This window comes from Podarcis filfolensis (assembly GCF_964270895.1).
Source record: "Podarcis filfolensis genome assembly, chromosome: 6".
NCBI lineage: Eukaryota > Metazoa > Chordata > Lepidosauria > Squamata > Lacertidae > Podarcis > Podarcis filfolensis.
Genome location: NC_139609.1, coordinates 55798857 through 55823625, shown reverse-complemented (window position 1 = coordinate 55823625; position 24769 = coordinate 55798857). Strand labels below are relative to the sequence as shown.

The following is a 24769-nucleotide window of genomic DNA, read 5'->3' as shown; positions in this document are numbered from 1 at the left end:
ATCCACATGACACCATTGTTTCCTCGCTGCATTTCATTTTCTGAGTAATTGTTTACCCATTGCATTTCAGTGTTTTGTTCAGCCAGACAGCCAAAGGTCTGTGGGGCAAGGGCTGCATTACTGGGCTAAGTACTTCAGCTGCCTCCATAGCCTGAAGCCAGTCAACTGACCTCACAAGCTAACAGAGACACATCAGACCTTATAAAACCTGTCCATGGAAGCCAGTTCCTCATAGTGAGCAACTTGTTGAACCAAGCAGCACATAAGACTCCCTTGCTTTGCCCCACCTAGCTGCTCTAGTATGTTGCCACTGGGCCACATGTGATTATGTCTCTGGACCATGGCTTCTGTTTGCCTGATTCAGTGCCTTATCTCCAGCCTGTCTCCTCCCTATGGCCCATTTGACTTTCACCTCTCTGTGCCAGGATTAGACCTCAACTGCAGCCTGCTGTAAAACTAAGTTCCAGGTCTAACATTCCCTCTTGTCCCTTTCACACTCACTCACACACACACACACACACACACTTAAAGAAAATGCATAGGTTTCATTTTATTTGGTGACATGGAAAAAATGAAGTTCACTGAGGTTACTTTGAGAAGACATTGTGTGCAAATAGATTCTCTCTGTGTGTGTCACTTCTGGCAATTAACCTCAGCCCAAACCAGACACAGAATTCCCTTCTTTGGCTCTATGGCTTATTTTCAAACACATGCTGGACTTCCCTGATTGGTCAGTGCACACTTTTCCGAGTGTTGTTTTCATAGGTCTGGTGCACCTTTGCAGCTGTTGTGCTGGCCAAGGTTACCAAAAATCGCTTGGTGGTAACTCAAGACACAGCACAGCACCAGAAAATAACAGCCACCATTTCTACAGTTTTGCCTAGAAGGAAATAGGCTTCACTTACAAGAAAAGTAGAAAAAAGTTGGGTTGGTTTTGGGGGGAGGGGTTGTTTATTTCTGAGAGAGAAGGCACGAACCTTAAGCAACACAGACTTTCAAAATCTTGGGCAGAGCCGCTTTCCCATTCTTTCTGGCTTCTTTAAGGGCCCAGAACATAACAGATGTTTTGCTATTTGGAGCAGAAAAGCCTCAGAACTCATTAATTTTAAGGAACCTCACACACCCAATCCAATCCACTCTTGTGAGCTCTTGTCCACTTGTCTATTTTGATTTAATAAAACAAAGCTGTAAACATGGCATAATGCTTTAAAGATTTGTTAGCCTGATTAAAACATACTGCTGTGTGCTTCCCTACACTAGTACTTTAGGCAGGCAAAGCCCAGGGTGCTAAAAGATAGTGTTGTGAGTTTGGGGCGGGGAGGAGGGGAGGAGAGTAGCCTATATGTTGAGACCCTTCTAACTGCTGGATCCAGCAAGTGTTAAAATATAAGCCAGGCCAGTTTCCTGCTGAGGTGATCGCCTGGGTGATGGGCCATTAAAGGGAACAAAGGAAAGGGGATCAGTGCAAGGAGAGAGGAAAATATTTAGTGACTATATGGAAAGTATCTGTACACAGTTGAAAACACTGGCAGCATTAAGATAAAATCAACAGAGTCGTTATTGTTTGAGGGATGTAAAAATGGAGAACTGACAAAAATGGTTTTAGTAAAATATGCAGGAAGTGAATATAAATACAGTGGTACCTCGGGTTACATACGCTTCAGGTTACATATGCTTCAGGTTACAGACTCCACTAACCCAGAAATAGTACCTTGGGTTAAGAACTTTGCTTCAGGATGAGAACAGAAATCGAGCTCCGGCAGTGCGGCGGCAGCGGGAGGCCCCATTAGCTAAAGTGGTGCTTCAGGTTAAGAACAGTTTCAGGTTAAGAACAGACCTCCGGAACAAATTAAGTACTTAACCTGAGGTACCACTGTAAAATGAACCAAGGAAGGAGAGGGAGGGAGGTCACTGCATATTCAATGGTATGTAAAATGTTTGTTTTGTTTGTAAAATTGAAAATTCAATAACAATTATTTTTTTAAAAAGGAACAGCTGGTGTTGTGGAGCAGAGCCAATTTGCACTAACGTTTTCTGAACCAGCAGGCATTGCTTTCAGAGAGTAAGTGGAAGCCACCCTAAAGGCTTCCTGTTGGGTGTTGTTGGGGGGGGGGTTGCACTAGGAGGTCTGCTTCCAATGTCTATATCATAAGGATCTGGATTGTTTCTGACCAAGGTATTCCAGAGGGCAGAATGGCATCACCCCTCAGGAGCAGCCTCTCAGCAGGTTGGCTGTGTCTACACACCCACCCAGCAAACAAATTTGGCAACAGTTTACATGAAAGCATTAACAACCAGTTGCTGGCCACATTTTCTAAGCGACTTATTACTTCATATCATTCAATCACATTTCTTCTTACTCATCTCTTATCTAAGGTAATGTCTTAACTATTTTAGCTTTTTATTGGTATGTCTCACATACCCCCAACTATTGTTGCTCACCACTTCCTGCTTGTCCTGTGTACTTTTCAAGACCAGAACTTCACATATTACTAATATTGTGACAAATGTACATCTTTTTCCTGACTGTCATTTCTGCTGCCTGCAGTCCAACAAACTCTCATTTTCTGTAAGCTGCTATTACTCCAATGTCTCCTTCTTGACTAATAATCTCTGATCCAATACTTTCTGGAAAACCAAAAATCATAGAATCATAGAATCATAGAGTTGGAAGAGACCACAAGGGCCATCGAGTCCAACCCCCTGCCAAGCAGGAAACACCATCAGAGCACTCCTGACATATGGCTGTCAAGCCTCTGCTTAAAGACCTCCAAAGAAGGAGACTCCACCACACTCCTTGGCAGCAAATTCCACTGTTGAACAGCTCTTACTGTCAGGAAGTTATTCCTAATGTTTAGGTGGAATCTTCTTTCTTGTAGTTTGGATCCATTGCTCCGTGTCCGCTTCTCTGGAGCAGCAGAAAACAACCTTTCTCCCTCCTCTATATGACATCTTTTTATATATTTGAACATGGCTATCATATCACCCCTTAACCTCCTCTTCTCCAGGCTAAACATGCCCAGCTCCCTTAGCCATTCCTCATAAGGCATCGTTTCCAGGCCTTTGACCATTTTGGTTGCCCTCCTCTGGACACGTTCCAGTTTTTCAGTGTCCTTCTTGAACTGTGCTGCCCAGAACTGGACACAGTACTCCAGGTGAGGTGTGACCAGAGCAGAATACAGTGGCACTATTACTTCCCTTGATGTAGATGCTATACTCCTATTGATGCAGCCCAGAATTGCATTCGCTTTTTTAGCTGCCGCGTCACACTGTTGGCTCATGTCAAGTTTGTGGTCAACCAAATAACCGAGTTTCCAGCAGAACATGTAGATCTAATCATGGCAGTGGTTCAGCCTATTGTGAAAGCTTATCCAGTATCTGCCTGCCACTTTACGTCTGATCTTTTGAAATACTGGTGGCTAGAAATACACACCTTCTCCTTCACGTTATCATGGATGACCAAGTAGAGTGCTGAGCTGGTGCCTCAGGCAGGAGAAAGGTGCATTTTCTTGCTCTCAGGATCCCTCACACACTTTATCATAGAACAGAAGAGAAATACAACCAAACTCATTTCTCAACACACACACACACACACACACACACAGAAGGCAAGAGGCCCAGTGCCAAAGAAAACCTCCTGTGAACTCGAGCATTTGAAGCCCAACAGCTAAGTGGAAAGTTGAGCCCTTCGGACATCAGCCGTGGGGCCATGGAGCGGACTCCGGAAAAGTCAGAATAGCAGGTCGATGACAGCATGCAGAGAGAAGGAATTTCAGATCAGACCCAAATACCTGAACAAATGTCTAAGGGGCTAATTAAAACACACAGACTAGCTCATATGCACAGAAAAGTCAAACGCACTGTCATGCATGGCGTCTTGCAGACTATTGCCAACTATTAAGATTCTATCCCAAAACATGAACATTTTAAGGACTGCTTAACCAAGTTGTTCAACACAGTGTTCTTTTAAAGCACATTATTTGCCTCCAGGAATTCTGGGCATTGTAGTTTACCACTCACAGATTAACAATTTCCAGCAACCCTTAATAAACTATAGTGTCCAGAATTCTTGGAGGGGGAAAATGTGGTTCGAATGTGAGGTATGATGTGTACAGAGCCAATGTCTAGATTTATGACGCCAAAGGAAAGATGTATAGATATAAACTATAGGCAAATGGCTTAGAACAAAAGAAACTCCTCAATGATTTGTCAAATAATAACGTTCTAAAATAGCACTAGCGTGTTTTGGAGTCTTGCCTCATGATCTTCCAGATTCTGAAACACAGAATCATAGAGTTGGAAGGGACCCCAAGAGTCATCAAGTTCAACCCCCTGCAAGGCAGGAATCTCAACTAAGGCATCCATGACAGACGACCATCCAACTTCTGCTTAAAAACCTCCAAGGAAGAAGAGTCCACAACTTCCCAAGGGAGTCCATTCAAAAATATCCATAAAGAACCAAATGTAGTCATACCAACTGAGAAAGTAAGGAAAATCACCACAAAATGTGGCAGTTAAGCATGGACAAATATTCTGGGAACGAGTAATATCCTTTTCACCTGTCCATATAACCTCATAGCAAAGTAAATCAGTAGCTGGGGGCTAAGAAAGACTCATAATCCAAGCTGAGGTTGTGTCAGAAGTTGCCAACTCTAAGATCAGAGACCCATGGTTTGTGTGCTGCCACCCTCTGTGGTAAGCCATCAAGCTTCAAGGGAAAGAATCCACAGAAGGCCATTGGCTCTTCTGTGATCTGGAAGGAAGATAAAGGTCTCCCAGTCTGTCATGGATTTTGCCTACACAGCAGCAATAGTGCCTACTGAGCTTGACTCCTGTTTCTTCCTCAATGGTTGCTTAAGGCCCACAACTGACAACAGCTCCTAATTACTGGCAGGCACTGGTAGACATACAGCAGGCTCCCTTTTACAGGCATTCCCAGCAGTGATAGGATGGCAGGGGTAAGGGTGGTGCAGGATGTGGTGGTGGATGTGAAGCCAGCCAGCTCTCTCCCTTCAGACAAATTGCTGCATAGAGGGAAAAGCCCAAATAGGACTTCCCTTTCTGAACTATTCTCTGAGTAGTGGCAAGATTAGCACAGAGGTAACTGGTTTAGCAGACAGAATTGGACCTGGATGCCTGATTTCAAGTCCCATCTTGTTACAATTAAATGATCTGTAAACAAAGAGAGGGTGCACTGAGCTCACAAAGTGCCAACAAGAAGCATTCAAGTCCCACCCGTGCCATGAATTCCTGGGAGGCCTCAGGCAATGTCTGTAAAATGAAGTAAGATCAATCCTTCCTCACAGGGTTGTTGTACCTGTCCAAACGATTAGGACAATAGAGGATAGCTAGAAAGCTGTTTCAAGTGCCTATGGTTACTGGAAAAATTTGATCTGGGTAATAAAAGGGCCTCCCACTGCTCATATTTAACCTAGACAATATTCTCCTGATCACGCAATTTGCAGCTTTTGTTCTAAATAGAACTGTGTCCCATGCCAGTATCAGTGTTCAATGGAGAAAACTGTCCACAGATACAATAGAGACAACCTTAAGGGAAATAATAATATAATGGAAAATCAGTTTGTGGTAGAAAAGGTCAAGGGAAACATATATTCTGCATATGCATTTGTGCGAAGGAGCTATATATATATTTCCAGCTAGATTAAGCCATAGCCAGATTACGTCAGATGGCCTCAACAAGGCAGAAAGGACTGTGTGTTTGTGATCATGTGTGCTCCTGTGTTTTCTCAATAATGTGATTTTTATCTTAGGCACATTAAGTCCCCTGCATGCCAATAACTGTCTGTAAAACTCTTACTGATAAAGAAACCATAATTTCCCTGAAGTCAACCCAAGAAAGACAAGATGCTGGTTAAAACCAGTAGCTAAAGTGAGACTGCAGACCTAATGCCTATTTTATTAAAGGCAACATAGACAGGCAGAAGACTAAAGATCCCCATCTTTGATTTGGACAACAGCTCAAATTCCTGTTCTGGTTCAAAAGGTCACTCGGAATCTTATTAGGGATAAAGAAAAGGATGATAATGGGATTTATTCTAGCAATAACCTAGTTCCAAAAAAACTTCCACAAGTCTCGGAAGAGGCAAGTCTGTAATACCTTCCTCAGACCTACACATTTTTCTCTCCCATATTACAGAATAGGAAGGCAGCCAAATACAGAACACAGCCTGTTATGTAGATCTTTCCACAATAGAGTCTTTAGTACTGCTGGGGCAAAGCTCCTCCAAAATCATCTGGAAGACGAATCAAAACAATGGTTCCACTCAACGCTTAATATAGGTTTCTTTTCCCTGTAACAATTTTGCAACACACAAGCCAGGGGCAAGAGCCTAATACATTTACTCCAAAGTGAATCCCATTTGGTTCAATGGAATTTACCCCTAGAAAGGGTACTTAGGACTGCACCTTTCAATCAGTATAGGTCCTCCTGTCTGGAGTGTGTTAAAGTGGCTTTCATTTCTCTCAGCTACAGGCCCCTTATTTAGTCATTTTCTGCTTCCCTATTTGGGTTTAAAACAGCTCATGGTTCTCCCAGCTACTGACCTTAAATTAGTCTTTCCTTTCCCCTTCTCAGTCAACAGCATGATAAATCAGCCTTTTATTGTAGAATTCATAGAATCATAGAATTGTTGAGTTGGAAGGGACCATGAGGGTCATCCAGTCCAACCCCCTGCAATGGAAGAATCTCAACTGAAACATTCATTAAAGACGGCCAGCCAACCTCTGCTTTAAAACCTCCAAGGAAGGAGAGTTTACCAACTCCCGAGGAAATCTGTTCCACTGTCAAACAGCTCTTACTGTCAGAAAGTTCTTCCTGATGTTTAGTTGGAATCTCCTTTCTTGTAACTTGAATCCACTGGTTCAGGTCCCACCCCCCAGAGCAGGAGAAAAGAAGCTTGTGTTCTATGCAGATATAAGTCCCATTGAGTTCTATGAGCTAAATTTTGCTCTTCTAAGCTATTGAAAGGCATTGTTTACATACTTCCAAAGATGTATTTATTCCCAATTGTGTCACTGACATCCTTACCACTAGGCCATGTTGCATTTTCAGAACATAAACAGAACACAGTTACCTTTCTCTTCTCTCATCTGCTTGAAGGGTGAGATCCTCAAGCTGAGGAAAGTAGTGTCTCTCTGATAAGTTAGACGAAGCAGAAGATGGATTTACAGGTTTGACTGGGTGACAGTAAGAAAAGAGTGTATGGATGTGAGAAATATCTAGAAAGAAGTGTAGCCCAGCCACTTAATTCCTACAGTACTAGTCCCAAGTGATGTTCTTGTCAAGGCCAAGTAAATTAATGATCTTGGTTTTTAAATGTCAAAGTTCTTACTCAGCTTCCCTGAAATCAACTGTTAATAAACCAGCTCTGCAGGAGGCAGAAACCAGAAGGAAATGACCCAGGTTTGTCATGAGAAAAGATAGCAGTATAGTCTACAGCTACCAGTTTTCTAAAAGCTGCATTTAAAACATTGCATCGAACATTACTGCTGTACACTTTTGTGCCCCTTTAGTGATTGGATTGCTATTAGTTTATACTAAAAACTTCGTTTTTATTGATGTACATGGACTCTGAAAACAGTGTGTGGAATGACATGTCTGAGAGGAAAGCCTGATGGAATCTTGTTCTTCCTCTGTACTCCATCATTTTTCTGTCTCATAGAACCTAAAAACATAGGAGTAGCCCTGCCAGATCAGACTAAAGGCCCATTTATTCCAGCATCCTGTTCTCATAATGCCAAACAAGAAGCACATAAACAGGACCTGAGTGCAACTGGACTCTCCCCACCTAGGATACCCAACGACCAGTATTCAGAGGCACTGTGCCTCCAACAGCTATTGCAGCTAATAGTTATTGATAACCTTATCCTCCATGAATTTGCCTAATTCCATGTTAAAGCCATTATCAAGTTGGTGGACATTTAACCATTTGTACATTGACTGATTGATTGATTCCCTTTGATTTGTAAACCCCATCATCATATTGATTCAAAGGTGTTAAAACATCAAACCCACATAAAACAAACTAGGCTAACACAAATCACGTTAACCATTACCATAAAAGCATCTTTAAAATAACAACCAAAATTACTGGATTAGTTCATAATAATGCAGCATAAGATGTCCAAGGAAACATAAACAACCCATAGTGATATGTACACGGGTCATGCATGTGGGGCACTCACGCATTTCGCTGTGGGCTGAAATGTGTGGTGTTGCTGCTTCAGTCCTTACACAAGATGCAAAAAGACTAAGAGTGAATCTTCCACTTTTCCTCCCAAGAAAGAACCAATTCAATATTTCTCTTCTTCCTCCTTCAAGTGTTCAACTGGAAAGCATGTGTCATATGGAGCCATAGAGGAGGGGGGGAAAGACCACAGGTGCACTGACAACTGGCCCCATTGTCGCTTCTGCCAAAACCATATTCAACATGGATCTGACTTAATATTTATTCTTCCATTCAGCCTCTCTTTGTTCCTCCCTTCCTTTTCTTGGACTCACCATATAATGGGAAAGGAAAGCAGGAGAATTGCCCCACCCTTGGCTAGTTCCAGATGTTTTAACTGTAGAGTTTAGGGTTGAACAACAAATCCACTGGATTGTGTTTAATGGAAAGCTTATGCATGAATAATCCTCGCATAATAAGCTCACTAGCGATTTCCCCACATACACTAATTGGAATGAGATCTGCCCTGCCCATTTTTCCCACTTCAAGGGGATTTGAAGATAGTTCCAGAATTATCCTTTCCCCCTTGCTTCTCTTTCAAACTTACAAGACATCAAAAGCCCACTCCTATGCGTGGGTCAAAGCAATACCTGGCATAGCAAGACTAAAGAATGCAAAGGGAGTAAGTGGACAGGAGATTGTATGCTGGGAAACACAGTTTGCTGCTGTTGTTTTTAAACTCAGCACAGCGATCTTTCCCCCTTGCTTCTCTTTCAAACTTACAAGACATCAAAAGCCCACTCCTATGCGTGGGTCAAAGCAATACCTGGCATAGCAAGACTAAAGAATGCAAAGGGAGTAAGTGGACAGGAGATTGTATACTGGGAAACACAGTTTGCTGCTGTTGTTCTTAAACTCAGCACAGCGATCTGCTTTTAGCACCAGGTGCCAGCACTGAAACCTGTGAAGTTGGTACCTCCCAGCCATTCTAGCATCTTGTCTGGACACTGCTCTAGGTCTTGTGATAAACTACAGAAACGAATCAATCTCTCTCAATGGAGAATGCATATTCACCAACTTTGCTTTTACAACTAGAATACAGGCTCACTCACACTTCCACTTGTGCCGTGCCTAGAAAGAATGAGTCTGAGCAGTTTTCCACTGGTCCCATGCTTTCTAGGTGGTCTTGCATTTGACATGTAGCTTTCCCTTGGAAAACACTCTTTACTACTGAATTGGAACAAACAGCAATCTGCTGTTTGATCTGATTCAGAGGTAAACAGCAGGTTTCCCCAGAAGGCAATGGTGGGACAAACAGAGGCATAGATGAGCCCCGTTTTTCTTATCACATAGCCTGAACAGGGGGAAATAGTGCCTCTGAGCACGTGCGCTGTGCTTTGTGTTAGTTGGCAATATGACCCATGGGGTCCTATTCTGCAGCAGTCTGTAGTATGTTTCTTTGATAAACGGGTTAATGAAAGGGGGTGATCAGCCTAACCACTAATTTCTTTTTATGCTTTCAATTAAACTGCTTACAATGAGATTTAAACTCTCCTCAGCCCCATGCTTTTAAACAGAAGGAGTAGGCTGATTAATTTGTCTGTTAACCCACACACATGGGTCTGTAGGGGGATAAAATATGGTTAGTTATATTACCTATCTTAAAAAACCAATGGGGGTGAGGTATGTTTTTAAGACTGATTTGAACATTCAGAATTGGGGGACGGACCCACAAATCTTCCAGATGATGATTTCAAGCAAGAGAATAAGAATGAACATACAATAAAGAACCAGAAACTCTTGGACAAGTAAGAAGCACAGAACAACAATAAAACCAACCCTAGTTCCATTTAAAGCACTAAATCAGGCATAAGCAAACTCAGCCCTCCAGATATTTTGGGACTACAACTCCCATCATCCCTAGCTAACAAGACCAGTTGTCAAGGATGATGGGAATTATAGTCTCAAAACATCTGGAAGGCCGAGTTTGCCTATGCCTGCCTAAATGGCTTGGATCTATTGCAGAGGTTCTTCTCCATTTCCCAGCCATAGCTGAGGCACAACTGGACAGAACCAAAAAGTAATATAAAAAGGCCTTCTCAGTGGTCGCATCCACCTTACCCCATGAGATCTGTCTGACACCCACCCCTCTTATTGTTTTTTGATGACTGGTTAAAACTTTCCTTTTCTGGCAGTTTGATTTTATCTGGTAGAATGATGCTTGGCTTAAAATTGTTTTTATCTGCCAAGCTAGTTTCTGTTTTTATGCTGTTGATTTTATTTCTTATGGGATTGTTTTGTTTTTAATTTCCTGCAAGCCACCCTGCACAATGCAAGTGCATTGGAATAGCAGGATATATAAGTTGTCTCAATAAAACAAACAATTCTTTCCCACAGTCACCATGCCCGTGCATCTGGATGTGAGGAGTGGGGAAAGGCTACCATGTCGCGGTGTGATTTCCAAGCAAACCTGAGCACTGATATCTCTTGTTTTTATAAATGAATGACAACAGTGTGGCTCATACATACTGTCGGATCAAGGCGAACTCAAGCTCTCCAAAGTGAGGCTGAAGGTTTGTTTTGGCCTGGGCTTTATTTGCACACTTCCTCCCCATATTATGATTCTCATCATGTTTGCTATTAACTCATTTGTTTGGTCAGATGTGGGGCTCACCCTGTGTCAGTAGAGCAGGATCCTGGGGCTTCTACACTGGGAGGAAAACCTGCCCCCCCATCCGCCCACAGCAGGGCTAATTGGAAAAAGAGGTGAGCTCCCACACAGCAGCAGGGGCAACTGATGTTAGATATTTAGATACATTAAAGATGTTAAATGATCCTTGTGGGAAGCTGCAGATTATTACAAAGACTGTAAAGCGCTGGGAATCACAGCATTTGATTCTCACATTGTGATACAGAATGAAATTCTGCCCATCGTTCCTACCTCAGCACACAGTAAGTGGCTGTATTCGAAATCAGGGGAAAACCTCTCCTCCATTATATTTTCTGCCTATAAGAAAATATTTTTGTTTACATGGTGCTCAGTTGTTGTTTTTTTTAAAAAAGGCCGGTTTTGTGGTCTTAGTGGGAACAAGGTTGTTCTAAACTAGTAGGCAATTAAGCCAGCAGAATTTGCAAAGTATCAAAAGGGAACACAGCTCATCCAGGTTATGCCAAAATCAGTGCAGTTATATCAACCAAGGAAGAGCAGACAACCTTCAAAAGCTTTCATGTTATAGAACCAAGTGAGGAAAGATAGACAGGGGCCATTCATAAATTCCAGGCTAGGCTTTCTAATGGTACGCAAGTCCCATTACAATACTAAAAACAAATAAAATAAAATTCCATACGGAGCAAGGTTGCCACCTCTGAAGCAAAAGCAACAACCTTTCCATAGCTTAAGGTTACCAGACATCCCCGTTTCCCGCAGACAGTCCCCAGATTTACATATCTGTCCCCTGACAAAATCCATCTATTTAGTAGGAAGTTGAAAAGTGTCCCCGGATTAATTGGAAAAATCCTGTTAACCTTACCATAGCTGCTCCCAGAAATAAAATGGCTCAGGTGTGCCTAGCTATGCCAAGCAGGAACCAAGGCGGTGTGGCATTAGAAATCACCCTCCAGAAACATCACATAACACGTTAGAAACAAACTGCTTCCAAACACTGAATAGTTCCATTTTGAAACAGCCTCATCTTTGGAGTTTTCACATCTATACAGTATTGATCAGATTATTCCAGGAAGAGGAAAAATGGGATGAAACTCAAGCATATCATTGTGTCTTCCTCCTCAAAAAAAAAAAAAAAAAAAGTTCTTCAGACACTGCAAATGTGTGGAAATACCTGGTGTGGAAGTGTCTTAAACTGAGAAGGGACAGAAGGGGAGAAAATCATTCAAGACTTGTACACTGCTATCATCCCATCAGCGGCTCTCCACTCACAGATTTACTGCATGGGAGTAAGAATTCAGAGCCAGCTACCTCCCCTGTCAGCAATTTCCCCTAAAAATGTGTTTGAAATATATAACTTGGAGATTGCAATCTTTCAACATGAGACCCTGGGGCAGTGAGGGTGGGAGGGGCAGCATTTCACTGATGAAATGTCAGTGTTTAAATAACTCTGAAGAATCCCAGCTGTTGCTGCTGTTTTTACTTAAACTCGTATGTCCAGACACAACAAAAATAGTATACAGGGCTTTAACAGCAAAGTTTTACAAAACAGTTCCTGCAGAAAACTACTCCAATATAGCTGCAGAAAGCAGGCAACTGTGGAATAGGATACAGGGCTGCAGAATGCGCCCGCAGCGCAAATTTGCACAAGGAAGCCAAAACCCATCTCAGAGAAGGAAACAGCATTTGGTAATGAGAGGAGGTAAAGGGGGCAGAGATACGTCACTAACAGAAAAGCAAGTGACTAAACACCCTGGCATTCACTAGAGGTCTAGATCCATGTTTGTTTGTTTGTTTGTTTGTTTGTTTGTTTGTTTGTTTGTTTGTTTTTATACCTCCCCATCTCATTTAAATTCCATCTTTCCTACAAGTGCCGCAATTAAAATGCATATTGTATCTTTGTATTGTGGCTTTAGTAAGCTGGCTACCCTAATATGCAGAAGCACTAGGGCCAACTTGTATATTTGGCAACCTAGTAAGTTAATGAAGACAGGAGTGCCTGGCGTGCTCTGGTCCATGGGGTCACGAAGAGTCGGGCATGACTAAACAACAACAGTAAGTTAATGTTTATTAGAGACATTTATGCTTATGGTATAATCACACATAATACTTTTAAAAACATGCATCAAACCTCTTTAATCTATTCTATCCTTTTTAAAAGTTAAATTGTGTTCTTAACCCAATTGGATGGAAAATGTAAATTATGAGCTTTGCCAAAGAACGTATCAACTTTAATAAGAAATACTGTAGTTCAAGCCTTAGTAACTGCATGGCAACCAGGACAGAACAGTTACATTTCTGTGTGTGAATGGTTTTTGCTTACAGAGGGCTAAAAAGCAAGTCTGGCCTAACAGATGAGCAATGAGAGCGATATAGACTTTTGCTACTATGAGAGGTGTGAAGGCGGATTTGTGATGTCAGCAACCTAGACTCTGTGCGGCTTTAAGAAAAGTTCTCATGCATGTGGGGAGGACAATATTGAGACAAACTCAGATTTGGCTATGCTACTTTTGCAACTCAATGGCATTCTAGATCCTATGGGATAGGGTACTGCTTCACCCTATATGTATATCATGACAGCTCTCTCTCAGGTGGGTACCCCCGCTATTATAAGAGAACAAGGAAGATGTCCATGGTAAGTTCTGGCACTTCTTTTCCTAGAAAAATAGCACTAGCTTTAACAACCTTATTTTCAAGCTTGTGATTTCTTGAGGTTTCTGAATGTGGTGCCCTCCACATGTTGCTGGTAATCATCCTTGATTACTGGCCTTGCTGGCTAAGGTTGATGGGAGCTGTAGTACAACAACATATGGTGAGCAGCACATTGCATATCAAGAATGGAAACCCTTTTGATCATTACAATCTGGGGAGGGGGGGAGCTGAATCATTCCACTTCCACTATGACTCAGTGGCAGTGCATATGCTTTCTGTCTAGGACAGGTGTGGGAAACCTTTGGTCCTCCAGATGTTGCTGAACTGCAGCACTTATCAGCCCTGACCATTGGGCTGATGGGAGTAGTAGTTCTGGAGGGCCAAAGGTTCTCCATACCTGATGCTTCATACGCTCCTCTTTGTTGCTTTACAATGTGTTCCAGAATTGTAAAAACCCAAGTGGTGCACGACACCTGAAAACACAGAAATCAAAAGGGAAAAGAAAGCACTTTGTAGCCCATAATTAAATTCTTCTCATCATTTGTGCCTGCAAGTCTAATGATTTTGTTCATCCCTGCGCTAGTGCCTCGGTGAGTCACCCTGGCAGGCAGGCAATCCATTTGCCAGCTGGCAGAATCCAGGGGCTCGCCAAGACTTGCTGCAGACAGGCAACTTTTCTAGGAATGCTGCCTCTGACGGTATTCAGGAAAACCTGTAGCCCTGCTCACTTGCTAGAACAAGAGCTGAAGGAGTGTCTGAATTAGGGACCAAGATGCTCCCAGCGTTTACCCCACAAAGGTTCAATCTGAATGCTCAAGGGTACTAGTCACTGCACTTTCTCTTTCTCACGCCTGGGGTAGAAGATGGCAGCAGCAGAGGTGGCAGGCAATCCCAGGCCCCAGCAGAGCATCTTTTCCTACATGAGGAACTATAACCGGGATCACTATCCTTAAAGATAAGAGATTAACATAACTTAAGCAAGGAAAGGAAGAAGCTTTTATAACAGGCACTCACTCAACATACATTAACTTTTACCATCTCTCCCCCACCCCTTGTTTTTCCCCACTGGAACAAAATGATAGACAAAAGAAGCTTTATTCACTAACATGATTTTTCTCCATAGGTTGTTTGGAAAATAAATCCAGCTGCCTTATCTCTGTCTCCCAAGAAAGTGTTAAAGATCTTGACTTTAATCTTCAACCTGACAGAAGAAGCCACTTCAGAAAAGTTTGTATTTCTCTATGAGATAGAGAATCAATCTACCCTGCAGCAAAACTTCACAGCTGGGGTGTTTATGCAATGCCACGTGATGGCAGAGTCAGCAGAAATAGAAAACTGCTGCATTTCAACTGTAGTTCTGGGCCAAGATGCTTTTCATCTTTCCACTGAATATACGTAAGACAGTGCAAAAGAACAGAGAAGAAACAATGGATTCGAAGAAAGCATGCTTCAGCAGATACAGTGCACATTTCAGAGCTCATTGCCTCTGTCTGCTTTGAACAATGCAGAGCTCTATGACCAAATACGTAACAGCTATGAGACACACACACAAAAAAGGAATTTCTGGAGGACACCTGCCTGCCAATGTAATTGAATCAGAAAAGTTGCACTCAGCAATTCACAGAAAGAATTCAACTTTTGGATCCAGAATGCAAATATTCATATCTCTGAGAGCTCTTGTTTCAGGCTGCTTCTGAAATAGGAAGTCTGTATGGCAAATCTTACACTGTTGTTTTTATATGTTTTGAATATAAACAGTTTGACAATGCATGAATCTCTTACCGAGGCAGTTATGGCCGTCATGTGCCAGGCGGAAGCCATCGTAGCAGGTACATCGATAATTCCCTGGGATGTTGACACATTCATGGACACAGCCAGCATTGTCGTCACGCTCACATTCATCAACATCTGTACATAGAATGGAGAACATCAGCGGTCCAAGAATTACCAACTTTTCACTGAGCGCATGCATGAAAATCATTGAAGGGCTTTAGCTAGAGTTTATGAGTTTATTAGACCATCAATAGTATTGTTCAAACAATTGTATTCGCCGTCAATAAACTCAAAGCAGCTTACAACAAAATTGTTCACACGTCACATGGTTCAAAATGACCCACTATGTATCCTGTCAGAAACTGCCACTCGTGGTCAAAACTTTGGCACCAGGTCATTTGTTAAAGCCACCATAATTGTGTTTTCTATATTAAATGCAAGATGGATGCATCTCTACCATTGTCCAACATAATCCCAGAAACATAGCCTTTAGTTTTTGATTATCCAATCAGGAATTTATGCATGCAGTACCATTGGAAACTTGATAAAGGGATGCACTCAAAACAAGTCCTTGTTTATTATGTGATCTCAGAGTTTGGCTCTCTCAGTTCTGTTTCAAGATGGGCTTGATACTTTGATCATTCACTGGAGATAAAACTCCAACACTGAGGTGGCCAAGTTGCTTGATTGAAAATAATTGGTGGAACCACATGGGGGGGGGGGGAATCCAGTAACTCAGACACAGAGTAATTTAGCCATTCCTTTGATTCAGGATTTCAGCAAGAAAGGGCCAGAAAAAAATATCACATGAGATGACACTGTGACAGCACTTTGGGGATGGGAGTCGCGTTCATCATGATTTAGAAAGACCGTTCCTGAAAACCAAATCTGTTTGCTGGGGAAAAAACCCATAATTATATTTAACCCAGGTTTCAGCCCTTGGGTCAACATGTAAGTATGAGCCTTAGTAGCAGCCTTTTTGCTGTAAAGAAAGCCTATGAGGGCTATTCAGTCCAGTCTGGGACCACTTCAGGTCCTACAGATTAGATTATTCCCTGACCATTTTGGCTGGCTATCTGTGAAGGGCGGAGGCAGCCACATCTGCACGGATTTTAAGATAGGGATGGCTAACCTTTTTCGGTCCAAGGGCTGCACTGAGGATCACACTCACATAGGCCCACATACCACATGTATAACACACACAGAGACTCAGATAGCCACAACCCACCTACCCACCCTATTGGAAAAGCCTATTGGACACCCAACAAAAGCTCAAACTGCAAGCAAGAACTCCATGGATAAGGAGAAAGCAAAAAACAGGCTGGTGTTTGTTTTTTTAAGAATGTTTTTAAAATGAGTGTTTTTAAATTTGGAAAGGGGTGCTCCACAGAAACATCTGGGGACTATTCATCTGCTATTTGGGGTGTCTCAGAGTAAGAGGGAGCATCAGCCCAACAACCTTCTTGCCTGAGGTCCTTTATTGTGCAGCGTCTCAGTTTCCCCACATTCTCTTCTGGCTTGAGTGTTCTACTATCTTCTGCTTCTTTTCCCCTCCTCACCATCCCCTTGGCTCCTGGTCACCCCCTCCATTCTCTTCCCTGTCCTCTGTCCCTCCTTACTTTCACTCCATTCCTTCTCCTCGCCTCTCACTCCTCCTCCTGACAGATGCAGTTGAATTAGAGCCGCACGGTGGGATGGCCACCCTGTTTCTAGTCACAGCTGCAGCTTAAGAACTTCTTGGCTGGTGCGAGAGCTCCCAGTATCTGCCAATTTGCAGCGGTCAGGGTTTATGGTTGTTCGGGAGCGGCCTCCACATCAATGGGGAGGTAGATTACAGGCAGGGCTTTTTGTCAGCTGGAACTCAGTTCCGGCACCTGTCAAGGTGGGCGCCATTGCCATTATAAGAGAACAAGGGAGGTGTTCATGCTGTGTGTTTTCTAGAAAAATAGCACTGGTTACAGGGATACAGGAAGCTGCCTTATACTGAATCAGACAACTGATCCAACCAACTCAGTACTGTCTACACCGACTCACAGCAGCTCTCCAGGTTTCTGTCAGACAAGGAAGACTTTCCCAGCCCTACCTGAAGGTGCTAGGGATTGAATTGGGGGCTTCCTGCGGGCAAAGCAGATGCTCTACCATGGAGCTACAGCCATTCTCCAAGCCACTGTATCTCAATGGAAGCTATCAAACATGATGAACATAAACTGAGATGGCTCAGTTGGTGGAGCATGAGATCTCAGGACTAGATGACCCTTATGGTCCCTTCCAGCTCTATCATTCTATGATCCACAAACCCTTCAGGGCATGTCCCATAAGTGGGGTCCCTGTGTTGTAGAAGGGAACCCCACTTATCAGCACCCTTGTTATGAACACAGGTACACACAGTCCACCATAACCATGGGCAAGTTTCTTTCAGCCACGCTGACCAGTGGAGACCACTGCATCTGACAGGGGTGGTGGTAAGGAGGATAATGAAAGCTGAAACAGAACTCACCAAATTCTCTAGGGCCCTGAAATTATCTGAGAATACTTATTAAAGCTAAGCAAGCCTCTCCCTCATCAGTGCCTAACCAGAGGCAGTCTGGTAGCCCCATGCTGTTTCACCCCCGCACAAAATGAATAATCCATTTATTTAGCTTAATAAATAAAATTAAAACCATCTGGAAGAGCCATTATTCTGACCACATTGGCTGTGAGTGTAGCAGAGTGATCTTCACATTTTTCAGAGACACCAAAGGAACTTCACTGCAGCTAAGACACAACTAATAAAAAACTCTTTGAAATATAATGGGTTTTTGCCCCTCCGCATAAAACAGCATAAAAGAGCGTGCAAGCATTTCCTCCCCATCTTTGCTTCAATGGGCTGACCTATTCTCCCTACCTTTGCAGTGCTTCCCATCTCCGGTGTAGCCAGATTTGCAGATGCATTTGTAAGATTTGGGAGTGTTCTGGCAGATGGCGTCAATGTGGCAGTTGTCAGTCCCATCAACACATTCGTCAATATCTGCAAATGAAAGAGAGGGGGGAAATGACATCATAAAAGCCTGAGTTATTGAGTTTCATTAAACACACCAGACAACCTTTATGTCGGGAAGCCTGCAAACTGAATTCAGAAGAGCAGGCCTATCAGCTGAATCTCCCCAGGCATCAAGATTGTGCTCCAGGATGATCGCATTTTGGAGCCAGTTTCCAGGATGATCCCATTTTGGAGCAATAGGTCAGTTTCCAGGATTATGGCAAAACCTTCCTCAGTAGCGAAAACCCATTGCAGCAAACCTTTGTTGTAATTCTGCCCTGGGACTTAGTGGTGAAGTTTGCGTACAAAATCTCACACATAAATGAATAATGCCCCCTACCCCCAGTCTCTCTTCTGGTTTCCTTGGCTGATGCAAAATTAGCCTTTGCTAAACACTGATGAGCACAATCAGAACTAAATAAAAGGGAATGGCTTCAGAATTCATACATTACAGAGATAATGGTATTAGTCAATCTGACAGTATATCAAACATAAGCTATTAATATCCAGCCATTACACGAAACAGGGAGATCAATTATATGCTATATGAGAGCACAACATTTGATACAATAGAGTGCTGCAATTCAGATGCACCTATCACATCTTAATTAGCTGAGATAAGCACAAGCCTTGTGCCACATACTCCTCCTTGCTCCTCCTCTTCATTTCCCCTACAGCAGGCATGGCCAAACTTGGCCCTCCGGATGTTTTGGGACTACAACTCCCATCATCCCTGATCACTGGTCCTGTTAGCTAGGGATGATGGGAGTTATAGTCCCAAAACATCTGGAGGGCCAAGTTTGGCCATGCCTGCGCCTACAACATGATTCAACACTTCCTGAACGTATTAATCATAGTGTCCTGTTACACTTGAACTGGAAATTATGGTTACCAGGATTTGCACATGCTAGGATTACAAACCATAGTTTGCAACTGGTTTAAGATGCTGCCTTGTTCCAATCATAGTAACTATAGATTCCCATCCCTATGTAAAGGGAATCTATGGTGGACAGAAACTTCCTGGGTTAATCACAATACACCAAGATGTGAAGAGGGAAGGAGAAGTACAAATACCAATTGAGTGGGCACAAAGCTTGTGCACATCTCAGCTTAATAAGAAACCAGGCAACAGTTTTGAATTGTTGTGTTTATTATATAGCAAAGGAGGAAAAATTCAGCCTGACATTAGCAGTAATTAGGCATATCTAAATCCACTGAGTTTAATAGACACACCTAACTTTTTATAGGACCAGGCAGTTTGCATGTAATAAACATAAATATGATATGCAATTAATAGTATTCAAATAAGGGAATCAATGGCAAGATTCTCAGCAAGAGAAATGCAGCTTTTGTCTTGTTAAACGTATTCCTTATGCCACATATACTATTGGCAAGGTTCACTATGACTCTTTCTGCTCTGCTTGTAGAACCCTATAATTTACATTATATTCTTCCATCACAGAGTGATCTGGTATAGAGGATTCCACTTCCTTGCATGGAGCTGAACTGGACGGCCTTTGTGCCTCTTTCAGCACTACAATTCTGTGAATCTACAAAGCCAGCAGGAGACATAGTTAGTGGTGAGTGCAGATGACTGTGGCCTCTTCTAAGTGAATAGTTTTTGGCTTCCTTCTACCGAGCATTGTTACTAAGATTGCTCACCTGGCTCCTTCCAAGCCTCAACAGTACAGTGACTAACTCTTGTTCTCAGGTCCTTCAGGAAATAACATGATTAATAACAACTATAAGCTCTGGCTTTGCTCAGGATGTGGTTCAGTTGGTAAATGGTCAGATTTGGGTCATGCCTGAATCTTGAATAAAGCTCTGTCAATGACAGCCTTTACAGCTTTTCCTCTACTGGTTGTAATCCAGGCATTGTTGGTGGAGTGTTCAACGCTTTAGGTCTTAAGGCCCAGAGAATAGTCAAAAGGTACATGATCTGGTGCTGAAGTTACAACAGGTCTGGACTTGCCCGATAGGATGCTGCAGAGGAATAACAAGTTCAGAACTCTTCATAAATATGTGAAATAAAGAAAGGAAGACTATTTCAAAACATGCATCTTCTTAGGTCATATAATATTCCATTACAGTAGTATCTCAGGTTAAGTACTTAACTCATTCCGGAGGTCCGTTCTTAACCTGAAACTGTTCTTAACCTGAAGCACCACTTTAGCCACCGGAGCACGATTTCTGTTCTCATCCTGAAGCAAAATTCTTAACCTGAAGCACTATTTCTGGGTTAGCGGAGTCTGTAACCTGAAGCGTATGTAACCTGAAGCATATTTAACCCGAGGTACCACTGTGTATTTCATCTCAGTTCTGACTGAATTCTGTTTGCGGTTTTTCACCTGTGATTACTGTTACACTTGCAATTCGAATTTGGTGCTGCAGGGAACAGGACATCTGGACAGGACACCACAGTTTTATGTTTCTCAAAAAGTATGAGAGTGTGTGAAAAAAGCCAGATCCTAAATAGTTACTCAACAACAACAAAAACAGACACCTGAATCTGTAGGACAGGGGAGAGGAACCTGTGAAGCTCCAAAAGGGCTGCAACTTCTATCACCCTTCACCATTGGCTATGCTGGCTGGGAGCTCACAGAAGTTGGATTCCAACAACATCTGGAAGGTGAAAGGCCCATCCATGCGTCCCCCTGTGCTAAAAGGGAATGGGGAAGAATTTACCCCTGTCCTCCTCATTTCCCCCTGATCTGTTGCCATCATAAGCCAGACATAATAACTTTGGCTGTAGTCCCAGCCGAAGTTATTATTTCTGGCTTTACCTATGTGTGTGCATCATGAGATTCCAAACTACACAGTGTGTATGTTAACCAAAAATAAAATCATTTTACCCAATAGAAGACAACTAAAAGGAGTCTGCCAGTCTCCAGCTGGCACCAGGTCTTAGGAAATGCAAACTCAAACTTAAACCCTTCCTCATCCTCTCCCAAGTCCAGTTTATCCAACAGCTATGTTGCATCTGGCTTTCAGAAACTGGCTGTGTATATGAGCTCATTCTTAGCTACCAAACTGCTCAAATTTAGCAAAATGTGTAGAGCAGAAATTTCACAAGGTGCTCTGTTTTGATCTATAAACTCAGGTTTTATAAAGCTTATTTCACTGAGTTGCAGGAAAACTGATTCGGATAGTTTTTGTTCTACCTCCCATCTTCGACTCTTGAAAATATTGGTTTAGTAGCCACTGGAAAACCTCAGAGAAGATGAAACTAATCTGAGGAAAAGCAGAAGTGAGAGATCAATTTCAAAATTGGTGGGTGCAAAAGAGATCAGCCTGAAATACACTGGTATGGAAGAACGTGCAAGTTTTCTTATCATAATCCTCAAAGAGCAGTACAACTTACATTCTAAAACCAATGCAACAATTGCCCAGATTTATCTAATGAGCTGATCTTGTGTTTGGGGATGTGTTCCAACCCATGGTCTATTTATTCAGGAAGCACTTGTGTAGGGGTTGGGTTTCATTGCTTGTTGTATAAAGAAAAGCAGCCCCAAATATTATAATGGCCTCTTTTGTTCACTTCTGTAGGGTTACCATCTCTGGCAGAGTTCCTAAAATTTAAGAAGCTGCATAGCAAACAGAAATTCAACAGGTGAGCCACAGGGAAGATGTTCCTAGGAAATCTTCACAGGTTGAATTTCTATTGTTTGGCAGGATTTTGATTGATTGATTGATGAGCTTACTTAAAGACCTCCCCTTCATATAAAATATTGAGGCAGTGTACAACAAAATATGCAGACACAATAAACATAAAATACAATACAAAATAAAAAATAATAATAAAACTGACTAGCTCATCTTGAAAAAGTTTAAACAACTGGATTGTTGACTGGAGCTGGTTATAGGGAACATATGACTTCCTTGCTAGAACAGCTCCACTGCCCATCTATCTGTTTCTGGGCACAAGTGCTGGGTTTCACCTATAAAGCCCTACATCAAGAGTCCTCAAACTTTAAAACAGGGGGCCAGTTCACTGTCCCTCGGACACTGTTGGGGGCCGGACTATACAGTCATACCTCGGGATGAATACACTTCAGCTTAAATATTTTCGGGTTGCGCTCCACGGCGACCCGGAAGTAACGGAACGTGTTACTTCCGGGTTTCGCTGCTCGCGCATGCGCAGACGCTCAAAATGACGTCACGCGCATGTGCAGAAGCAGCGAAACACGACCCACGCGTCTTACGTTCGCTTCAGGATGTGAACGGGGCTCCGGAACAGATCCCATTTGCATCCAGAGGTACCACTTTAGTTTGAAAAAAATATGAACAAATTCCTATGCACACTGCTCATATATTTTATATCATGAACATCATTGCTGTAGGGATGGACTGAACAGGAAGAAATGGTATTTTCAAGGGAGGGATAGCTACATGGACATAGCCAGGATTTATGGAAGGGAGGGGAGGCTTCATGTTGGGGAGGCAGGATCAATATTTTTATTGATTTACTTGATTTAGGTGGAGGGGGGCAGCTGCCCACAGATAGCTAAATTAAAGATGGATAAACACGATTCTCTCTCCCTCTCTCTCTCACACACACCCAAAGTGGATAAGCTGCTGCTGTGATGCTCAGCCTCACTTACATATCAGCAGTCAGAGCACTCACTTCCTCACTGGTGCTGGGAGGGAATGTGTTGCCACCGCCACAAACTCCCACCCCCTCACCTGCAGGGCAAGATGGCACTCCTTGCTCCCAGAGTTGCCCACGGCAGGGGTGGCAGCGGTAGTGGCTTCCCACAGGCTGTTGAACGTGAGTGGGTGCAGCTCCAGGCTGGGGTAGGTCATTGCCACTGCGCAGGCTACTTGCTTTGGCTCCTGCGCCTTCGCCATACCCGCCAGGTCATTGGAGACCCCTGGGGCTGCCTTTGCACAATTAACAGTCCTGCGCTCTCCCGCCACCTCTGCTGCTTCATGCTTCGCAACTGCTCCCACGTTGCTGATATTGCTTGCAATAAGGCTTAAGGTCATGCTCATGCACGGGACGCCATACTTCCTTTCACCTTAGACAATGGTGGGTTCTGCAATTGCAATGCGGGCTGGGGTCAGGACCCTGGCGGGCCGGATCTGGCCCATGGACCATAGTTTGAGGACCCCTGCCCTACATGGCTTAAGTCCAACTATCTGAAAGACCGTATTCTCTCATGCAAACGTGCCCAGGTTTTGAGATTTGGGGGGGGGGAGTGTGTTCCAGTCCCACCAGGCACACTTGGTGGGGACACAGGAAAGGGCCTTCTTGGTGGCTGCTCCCAGACTTTGGAACTCCCTGCCTAGAGAAGCTGGACTGTCTCCCTTCCTTGTTGTCCTTCTGCTGGCAGGTGAAGAGTTTCTTGTTCCAACAGGCTTTTGGGAATTGACTGCTTTTAATTAAGGGGCTGGTGCTGTGCTATTTTTGTTGTAATCATTGATATGTTTTTAAACAGATTTTATATAAGTATATAGTTTCAATTCTCAATGCTTAATTGCATTTTAATAATTGATTTTTCTATGTTTTTAGAGGTACTTGTTTTAATCTGTAATTTTGCCTTGAGTCCCGTCAGGGAAAAAGGCAGGGTATAGCTAAATATATACTAATAATAATATTAACGTTGGCATAAAATGGTCTTCAAGAGATGTCTGGAAAATCAGTTGAAAAGATGCCTGCCAATACTCTTCTGGAAGAGTATTCCACAGCTTGGGGCCAGAGATACTCAAGGCCGGACTTCTCATTGAAGCCAAATGAGTTTCTGAATCATGGGGGACAATTAAAGGTGCCCCTTGAGAAGATCTCACTGCTCAAGCTGGGATATAAGGGCTCAGGCAGGGCCAGCATGAGGTGGGGCGAAGCAGTCGCCTTGGATGACAGAAGTGTCACCCCCACAGGCACCCCGCCTAACTCATCAGTGGAGAAGCAGTGCCAGCAGCAGTGCCAATTTCTGGCAAGGTCTTGTGAGATCTCATTAGAATATTGCGAGATCTCGCTGGAAGCCACCACCACTTTGTGGGCACTGCCACACCTTCACCACAGATTCCCTTACCTGGATAGTGCAGCAGCATATTCTCATTTTGCCTCAGGCAGCAAAACGGGTTGTGCTGCCCCTAGGCTCAGGTGGTCCTTAAGGCACCTTGGACCCAAGTTGTTCAGAGCTTTGTATATTAATAGAGAAACTCTGAACCTAGCCCAGTAGCATATGAGCAGCCAATGCAGTTTTTTTAAGCAGAGATGTCACATGCCCTCCTCAGCAGTCCAGCCACTGCAATCCACACTAAGTGGAGTTTCCAGACCAGGCTCAAGGACAGCCCCCACATCCAATGCATTGCTGTAATCCAGTCTCAAGGTTACTAATACGTGGACTAAAGCAGTCTGGCTATTCTGCTCCAAATATAGCTACAGCTGGCATACCAGAACAGAACAAAGCAAAACAGGCAATCATCAAGACTTGGGGGCCACCTAATTTCCTTCACTGGAGATTTTCAAGC

General features: G+C 43.1%; 1 protein-coding gene across 6 annotated transcripts in view; it reads right to left on the bottom strand.

Annotated features, from left to right (window-relative positions):
* SCUBE3 (signal peptide, CUB domain and EGF like domain containing 3) overlaps positions 1 to 24769 on the bottom strand; it is a 114146-nt gene that overhangs the window by 71173 nt on the left and 18204 nt on the right. For all 6 annotated transcript variants that reach the window (XM_083617967.1, XM_083617969.1, XM_083617970.1 and 3 more), the window contains exons 2-3: positions 18161 to 18283; positions 15286 to 15411 (exon numbers count right to left, since the gene is read on the bottom strand). In XM_083617967.1, coding sequence (XP_083474093.1) covers positions 15286 to 15411; positions 18161 to 18283 — 249 coding nt within the window. The remainder of the gene's footprint in view (positions 1 to 15285; positions 15412 to 18160; positions 18284 to 24769) is intronic.